Consider the following 9,396-nt stretch of genomic DNA (forward strand, 5'->3'; position numbering starts at 1 on the left):
TTATGTAGAGGGCGGTATTCGCGGACGGTTCACAGTTTGGCGATGAAACCCTCCAGCGCTTCGCCCCATTCATAATCATTCACTCCGTGGATATGCTGTGATTTTTGTTTGATTTGTGGCGAATTTATGATACTAGGCAGTAAACGGTCAAGCGTTACTGGTTGCCTATAATGAATAAAATGGCCACATGTTAAGCAAGCTTGCAGCACCTCTGTGCCGGCGTGCCCGCAAACATGCTAAAATTGTGCCGTGAATTGCTCCTCGGTTATGTCAATGTTCTCTCGCCTTCACAGCTACGGGCCAATCTTGCCGAGTATGAGCGGCGAAAGCAAGCGTGCCTGCGGGAGTTTATCACGCGTGCCAAGGATGATCTGCTCACGTGGTACAAGAAGTGCTGCGTACCCCAATGCCGACTGTACCTGGACGTTGACGACTCTGAAGGTGCGTGCTTTGCGTCAAGCTGCCCCAAGGTTTCTGTTTGGTGCTCCTTACAACGGCGATTCCTACTTGCTGCATGACTGCCGTATATTTCTGGGATACAGCACAGGTTTGGTTCTAGTAACTGAAGGTTCCGGAAAAGGGGGGAGGGGCACATCTACCACTACACCTTTTAAGATCTATGTCGCGCTCCTGTATTTGATGATTCATCTTGCGAGGGCACAGTGTGCTCTGCGGCGAGGTACAGTAATGCTCAGTTTGGTAATTTTTTACCCTCAGTGTACAAACGTAATACAAACTAAATAGAACTCTGCGAATAACAAAATTTTGTGAGCAAAGTGACTTCCAATAGTAATGTTCGAATGCAGATCGAATGCTTTTCGAATATTTCTAAATGGCTTTGAATAGTTAGAAGAAAAATTGTAGAAAATTCAGCGAGGATTTCTAAGCATGCTCTCATGACGAAGGAAGATGAAAGTTTGTTTTGACTTAGTTTATTAAGTGCTAGCAGAGTGGTGTTTCATAGTAGTTGTTCTTAAAATTTTTATTTGTGTATTTATTGTATTTATTGTACTTATGTACCCAATTTGGTGCAACCAAAGTTCGGCCTATAACAGTTAACACGCGAAAAACAATAAATAAAATAATTTCTTCGGTCTCCCATCCTCTTTCACCTTCTGAGAAAGCTCAAGGGATGTGGCATACAAAGGTGTGCTCTCTTTGAGTCAGGAGCTCCAAATCTGCCTTGTTGACGTTAGACTAAGATTACCTGAAATTTCGGTGATTAAAAATCTTCGACGTTTGTTGTTGTAGAATTCTTGCCCAAGTTTTGAGTCCAAACACCTCTGCCACATCTGCCATCTTCATGTTAGAACTCATGTTTCCTTGGGTCAATACGTCTGCCACCGTAGTAGTCTGAAAAACAGCTTTGCCGCGGTGTTTGTTCGTTGTGCGGAGAAGCATATAAAAATATGAAGGAGACCGTTGTCGAACGGACGTTAACTACATTTGTCTTTGCGTTGTTCAAATAGTTCGAATAGTAATTCTTTCGTGCGAATAGATTTGAACAGCCAGTACAATTACAAAAGTGTTCGAAACATGAACTATTCGAACATTCGTGGGGGAGCGGGAATATATTCAATACACGCATCAGCAAAAATACTTGTTTGAAGAACTGGAGCGATGCCGCTCTAAAATACTTGTCTTCGATTCATCACTTCATGACTTCCAATTCGTTAAAAACGAGACCAAACAAAATACAGTTGCAAAGCACCACATAAGTGCTAGTTTCGTCTAAAGGAACCCTGAAATGTTTTTTTTTATATTTGTCAGCATTTAGGCTTGAATGTCATCAAACAATTCGCACTACAAGTTTAGCGATACGCCTAGTACCAGGAAAGAACACGCGGAAAAGAATATCATAGCCTCCTTTTTATGCTTGCCTTGTTTCTACAGCGAATGATACGCGCAAACATCACTAGCGGCCAGAGCTCGGATAAGTGCACTCGAACATTTGAGCTTTGACAAGTCGTGACCTCCAAGACAGGCCATGCACCAACAGTCCACGCTCAATCTCGGAGGTTACGACAGGTTAGGGCTATGTCGCGCAGTTTCGTTTCCCGGTGCTCCCGGCAGTACGCACGCCGTCTAGCAACAGAGACGAAGATCTCGAAGCGGTTGATATCTGCTCCGACAGGTGCCGCCAAACTAGCAGATGATATTACGCGCATTCCACAACCGAACAGATCACGAGCCAGGGTGACCTCGCGCTTCCACTGGATGCCATCCTGCGAATGATCGTTCGAAAACGTGTATAACGGAGCCATAGTGATCTGCACCGATTTGCAGCCTCGAAGTGTTTCAATAAATTTACGCAGAGAGCTCAAATCAGTCTGTGGATGACCCATAGTACTTCTGCTGCCCAATGTGTTTGTACAAGATAGTGCAATCGAGTGTTAAAGAACAAATTGGAGGAGAAATTTTGTGAGGTGCGTTTTTATACTAAAATAAAACAAAGCGTTCCCCTTCTTTTACGTGGGATATATGCCCGCTGTGAAGTGCTAGCGGACGCCTACCGCAAGCCGTGGATGTGGACCCTTCATCTAATAAGTTTAAATGTTGGTGAATTGATACTCTTCAAACGGCCATATCATTGGAACATCTTTACAGTACCTACTTCATGAAACATTAGTCCCTAAAGCAAACGAGAGACTTGAATTACTTTTACGACATTCTCAGTTGCTTACATTCTATCCTGTTTTTTTTTTTTCTGGTGAGCTTGACCTCGTCACTGATTCTACCTGCTAAAGCTTGGCGGCCGAGGAGTTACTATATATCTTTTGACTTCAACAACGTACTGAGGCATTTGATTCAATATTTATATGCGGTGCACCCTATGCAGTGATAGTTTAAATCACTTCGCATACCGTCACTGCATCTAGCATTGCAGCATAGCTAACGTGAGATTAACCGCGACCGCAAATAGATTGGTGCATGGAAATGGTGGACGAAGGCTGAGGTATTTTAGAGCATTTGCGGTGTTCCCTAGCAATTGACAAAGCATGCTCTCAAAGTTAAGCAATATAGACTGCTCGTGAGGTATTTCAGCCACTTTGTTGCAGGCAAAAAGGCTTAAATATACAATAATTATGAATGTCTTACAATATTTTTCGTTGAACTTTCTATGGCATCAATGCACAGTATTGCTGATTACTGCCCCTTAATAAAAGCTTACCAAGGTTTGAATGTGAAATGTTGTATGAAGCAGTTAGCTTCGCTGTAAGGGTATACAAATTGCGGATTGGCCTGCTACATCACGAGTGTTTCCTGAGGTGCAGCAATATGCGATTTTGCTGCGTTTAGCTTGTTCCAAGTTGACATTGAACAGCCCCACTCTTTTCCATCCCAAAACGAGAAATATTTATCAATGTTACTTAGTTTAGGTAGTATTTTTTATTAGTATTTAGTTACCAGAAGACATAATTGTTAACTTTGACTTCGTTTTTTCAGACATCTCAGAGGAGCGACTGGCACTGCTGGAGGATCAGCTGAAGGCACTCAAGGAGTTCTACTCTGAGAACAAACTCATCATCGCCAAATCAGAGCGCCACGAAGCCCTGGGTCCAGGTATCTGGAGCTGGAAAAGCGTGCGTCAGACCCATCGCGCCTAAAGAACCGCCGAGGGCACCTCCTGCAGGAGTTGAAGGAGAGGCAGAGGCTTCAGGGTGAGATCCCCAGGGTAGGTGTCGGCTGCTTCTGCAGAAATACAGTGTGCTCTGTGTGTGACATCTAACAATTAACCCCATAACAGCCCGTTGGACTTCAGCGTTTACAGCACACGTACTAACTTCCAAGAACAAAAGCCGTTTCAAATATAGAAAAGTATCTGCTTGAAGCTGGTCACACTTTAGGCATTCAGCAGGCTTGTGCGAATCGCGAATTTCAAATTTGAAGGAATGAGTGATTTGGCGAACAATTTCCAAGAGAATTTGAATATTACATATCTCATAGTATAAAAAATGAGCATACGAGACATAATTCAACCAAGCCACACAGTGTTTTTATATGAAAGAATTCATTTGTAAATATTGTTGTTTTTGGTTAAAGAGAAGTTGGAGCAACTTTAAATAGTTGAAGGTTTGCTTTTGGTAGAATACTACTGAGAACTGGTAAAATGCGTCACAATTTACTAGAGTGTATAAGCTACCATAGCAAGATTTTAACTTAAATAATGATGAATTGATGTGGGGATTAATTATTGCTGAAGTGGGCAGCTTTTCTGTGGACAGGTGTATTCATGGTAAAGCACTCCTCCACTGCGCTCGACGCTTCTTTACGTGAAGTTTACATTTGGCATGATACACGACCATTGGATCAATGCGAATACTTGAAAAGTTTTGATGATATAAGTTCCAACCGAAGTGAAATCGTATGTTGTAATATTCATTAAAATATGTAAAGCGCTCGAATACAAAAAATAAAATAAAATAACACTGCAGCTCTAGCCATCATAGATCTTGGTAAATGGCGGCTCGGAACAAGCAGTGCGAGTGGAAACTTGATAAGACAGATGCTTGCGCTAGTTTGTGATTGGGAATCAACATATTTGCACAGCGCAAGACTACGAGTAGTTACCACGTAACCACAGAAGAAGAGACAAGGACAGAAAGAGCGCTCTATCTGTCCTTGTCTCTTCTGTGGTTACGTCGTAAATACTCGTGGTCTTGCGCTGTGCAAATATGTTGAGTGAAAACTGTTCTAAGAAAAAGCAAGAAAATTATTAAGGGTAATTTTGAGCCACAAGTAATGAAAGATACTGTTGTATTCTAATTGCAAAGCATAGGAGGTAGCACAGGAGTTCTGTGAAGATTGGTACAGGGGTCAAGAGAACAGGGATATTAACATAAGAAATAGTAATAAGCCAGGTGACGGTGATATCCTAGCAGTAAAGATGGGGAGTGAAGAAAGCCCTAACGGGAATGCAAACAGGCAAACCCGCTGGTGACAGTAAGAGTACTTGAGACCTGTTGAAAGAAAGAGAGATTGCGTTAGAAAACCTAGCCACCCCGTATACGAAGTCTCTTGACGGGTAGAGTACCAGAAACTACCAAGAATGTCAAAACCATCTTGATCTGTGAGGAAGGGTAGTCAAGGGCATGAAATATTACAGGTTGATCAGCTCATTGTCCATTGTGTACAAGGTGTTTACACAAATAATAGCGAATAGTAATAAAATAACATTTGAGTGTAATCGACCAATGAGCCAACTAGTATTTCGTAGAGGGTACACAATTGTGCATAATTATACTGAAAATCAGGTGATAGAGAAATGAACGGAATACAACCAACATATATACATAGACTTTACGTATTGCGAAAAGGCAATTCATTTGGTGAAATATCAGCATGGATGCAGCAGGCACTGCAGAATCGAGGCTTCGGCGTAGCCTACGTAAACATACTGGAACAAATCTACATTGGATCCACATCCACCATAGTGTCCTACAAAAGAAAATTGGTATCCCAACGAAGAAGGATTGAAAGCATGGAGGCACGGTCTAAAAATTGGTATTCATAGCTTGTTTACAAGAAGTGTTCAGGCCCTTGGTAGCTTGTGATTCGCTGATGACATTGCATTGTGAGTAACTAAGGACATGAATTAAAATGCGTTGTTACTGAACTGATGACGAAAAACAAAAGCGTAGGTCTGAAAATCAATATTCACGTCACTCAACTAATGTGCAACTGTCTTGGCAGAAAACAGCGCTTGCGATAGGTCATGACACTCGAAGTCGTAAGGGAATAGGATAGGTAGTAACTACGAAGCATCAGAGTGAAGTAACAAAGAAGAGTAAAGATCGGGCGGAGCACATTCGGCATGAATTGTAAAATGGTTGATGGCAGTCTAACACTATTCCTCGAAAGGAATGTACATGACAGCTCCATCTTGCCGGTACCGACGGGCGGAACAGAAACTCCGAGGCTTACAAAGAGTGTTCAACCTAAATTGAGGACGACGCATCGAGTAATAAAAAGGAAAATGACAAAAATAGCTTGAAGAGACACGGATAGAGCTGGGTGGGTCTGGTAACTAACGGGGATAAATGAAGTCATAACTATAATCAAGATGATAATGACATGGGCCGAGCACATAGCGCGTAGGCAGCACAGTCGCTGGTCATTCAGGTAACTTCATAACTGAATCACAACATGGGCAAACGTGCGAGGTGGAGAAAGTCGGGTGGGCAGTTGAGATTAAAATGTTTGCAGGTACAACGTGACAGCAGAAAGCACAAGGCTGGTCGATTGACGGAACATGGGAGATACTTTTGCCCTGCAGGGTTAAGCCCATGATAATGATAATGATGATGATGAAGAAGAAGAAAAAGAAGAAGAAGATGATGATGATGATGATGATGATGAACTATTTGTGTTGCACGTACTATGCGCAGCTGTGCCATGTGCTAGGTGTCAAGAGATGCCATATAGGGCAGGCTGCTTATGTTGCTAGTTGTTTGCCCGAAACCGACAGATGAAAGCGTTAAAAGCTCGGTTGTAAAAATGCTGGATTTCTCACGTGAATTGGACAGAATCTCTGCTTCTAGTACGCGACAGAAATCAAATAAATCGCACTCATTTAGAAACATCAGTGGAAAGACGCAGAAAAAACACACAGTAGCGACAAAGAGCGCTGTGTCTTATCCCTGTGTTATTGCGGGGCTCTTTCTCAGTGAGTACTTTGCACTAACTAGCATAAACCGAACTAGTTCTTTAGGGAAACAGCGCTGTTTGTAGTTGCTAGTCGAAGCAAAGGGACAAAGATGGGGTGTGTATCTGTTGACAGTGATTGGTATTCGCCGTGGGTCTAGTTTACATTGAAAATTTTTAGTAATGGACGGACTTTAAAAACACATTTATTTGATGCTTTACAACTTGACCTAACCTACATTGCAATGAGGGCCAACGAGGGTTTTTTTGAAACGATAGAATGGCCTTCTAATTTCTACACTTGCAGTGTTAATTTCAAATTTTTTAGTCTACTGTTTTTTCTTCCGTTTCTGCTAACGTTTAAGCTTCTGCTGGACATTTGAGGCACTATATCTTAATTTTGACATGCTTATTTCAGTGGACATTTTTGGTTCTAGCTAAGAAATGGAATCGAAAAGTTCATCGCCACCTACAGCGGGTCCAACAAGATTTTTGACCTGTGGGGCAAAGACTTCCTTGAGCACCTGGATGGCCAACAGCAAGCTCACGCCCAAGAGAAGAAACGTGTGCGCCTTGAAAAGGTGAATACGTTTTCAGCTTTTCTCTTCAAAGCAAAGACTAGTCAGAACTGCCGACAAAATTCTGAAAGTGCAGTATATATATATATATATATATATATATATATATTAAGGAAAATGAGTATATACGTAACAGCTCGTTTTTTCGTGTTTTGATACAAAATTGATGAGATCTAACATGATCTAACAAACAATGATGCCAAGGAAAATATAGGGGAAGTTATTAGACCGAATTGAAATGTTATTGCGAAGAGTTAAAAGTGGGTGAAAAGATAGCTTGCCGTGAGCAGGAACCGAACTTGTGACCTTCGAATAACGCGTTCAACACTCTACCACTGAGATACCATGGCGGCTACCCTACCAGTAAGTTTATTGGGTATATATGTGAATTTTTGAGCATGAGAGTGTCAGTCAGCGCCGCCAGTAGCCATGGCGGTGAGTGTGGCACTCTTTTTATGAGCTTGTTTGGCGTCATGTAGCACTTGAACATATTTCGAGTTGGCAGCTCACCAATAGTCTCTTGTATACAACCTAAAGGCATAAAGTCTGCTAGTACGAGACCCTCGTAATGAATAAAAAAAAGAAGTGTATACTTAATGGCTCGTTTTTTCCATGTTTTGACACAATATTAATGAGCCTCATTCTTCCCCCTATACTTTCTGTGGCATTATTGTCTGTTACATGATCTGACAGAGAATAATGTAAATTAGAGTATAGGGGAAGTTATTAGACCTAATTATAATGTAATTGTAAAGAACACACAAACAGACGCGCATTACAATGCAGAATGCAGTGTAATGCTTACTGCATTCTGCGTTACCGGCGAGCTTAAATGTTCATACTAAACTAGTAAAGTTGAGCCAGTGCTTTCAGGTCCACTGGCCTGCACCTCTAAAGCATCTTTTGTACTTCAGAGCAAGCTGGATCTTCTGGTTGAACCAAAGAAGACTTTGAACGCTTTTTTTTCGCTGTTTAACAGTTTTAACTTTAGGGTGTTTAATGCCGGGGCCAACTAGACTTCAGCGGTAGGTTTCCGAAAAAATTCCACCAATATGGTAAAAATTGTTACATGAACGGGAATCAAACCCACGACCTTTGGGTCAGCGACCTCAAGAGCCATGTACGCTATCCCCTCAGTAACGTTTACGTAATTCGCACACATGAAAAAGTACGCCTTTGGTACTTGCCACTCACCTTTCAAGGCGTTCTTGGTTAAATGAAATAATGCATCCTGACCGTGGCAACTGCGATTAGTTAACTTAACGAGTCGTTTGTAAGCGTCCGCCCCGTTTGGCGCGTTTTTCCCACCGCTGTTGTCTAGTGGTTACGATGCGCTATTGTAAACCTGAATGTTGCGGGATAGGATCCCGGCTCGAGTGGCTGCATTTGTGATGGAGGAGAAAATGTCCGAAGCCCGTGTAGGCACTATATTTATGTGCACGTTAAAGAAAGCCAGTCGTTCAAAATCTCCAGGGCCCTTTACCACGGCGTCTCTCATAACCATGGCTAGTTTTGTTACTATATATATTACCATTATTATTCAATTATATTACTATATTAAAAAGAGAACTGAGTGGATAAGAAAACAAACCGGGGGAAAAATATCATAGTCTAAATGAAGAGGAAATGAACAGGGGCCGGGCATGTAGCGCGTAGACAAGATAACCGCTGGTCATTAAGGGTAACCAACTTGATTCGAAGAGAAGGCAAGCGGGTTAGGGGAGACAGGAAGTTGGCTGGGCAGATGAGGTCAAGAAGTTTGTGCGTATAAAATGACAGCAGCAAGCACCGTGTTGACTGGCGGAATATGGGAGAGGCATTTGTCCTGCAGAGAATGTAATCAGGCTGATGATGATGATTATTAATAAACCGTGCGTTTCGAGTGACCCGCGAAAAATCGCGGCCCACCAACGGGGAGACACAATGCGTGTCGCGCTGCCCTCTGATCGGACAGTGGTTTTCAATAGCTTCAACATGCCGTGAGCAGGCGACCTTAGCCGAAGCTCTGCGTCTAATCAGTCGTTCCCTTTTGTCTTTCTTATCGCGTTCTCCAGTTCTACTCTTATCATTAACTACTAGATTGCTACAAGCATTTGTTTGATCATTTATTGAATGTTACTAGTCGGTATGGATATGTACGACTAAGCCTCAACGTTATTGCATTCACGTCAGG

The 9,396-nt window shown here is 42.2% G+C and overlaps 1 protein-coding gene across 2 annotated transcripts in view; it reads left to right on the top strand.

Annotated features, from left to right (window-relative positions):
* The window catches only part of LOC119165506 (protein regulator of cytokinesis 1), a 154,376-nt gene extending 147,180 nt beyond the window's left edge, over positions 1-7,196 (top strand). For both annotated transcript variants that reach the window (XM_075870739.1, XM_075870738.1), the window contains exons 6-8: positions 294-441; positions 3,448-3,676; positions 7,064-7,196. In XM_075870739.1, coding sequence (XP_075726854.1) covers positions 294-441; positions 3,448-3,608 — 309 coding nt within the window. In that variant the 3' untranslated portion in view covers positions 3,609-3,676; positions 7,064-7,196. The remainder of the gene's footprint in view (positions 1-293; positions 442-3,447; positions 3,677-7,063) is intronic.
* Positions 7,197-9,396: the final 2,200 nt, after the last annotated feature.

Source organism: Rhipicephalus microplus, chromosome 8 (assembly GCF_043290135.1).
Source record: "Rhipicephalus microplus isolate Deutch F79 chromosome 8, USDA_Rmic, whole genome shotgun sequence".
NCBI classification, from domain to species: Eukaryota; Metazoa; Arthropoda; class Arachnida; order Ixodida; family Ixodidae; genus Rhipicephalus; species Rhipicephalus microplus.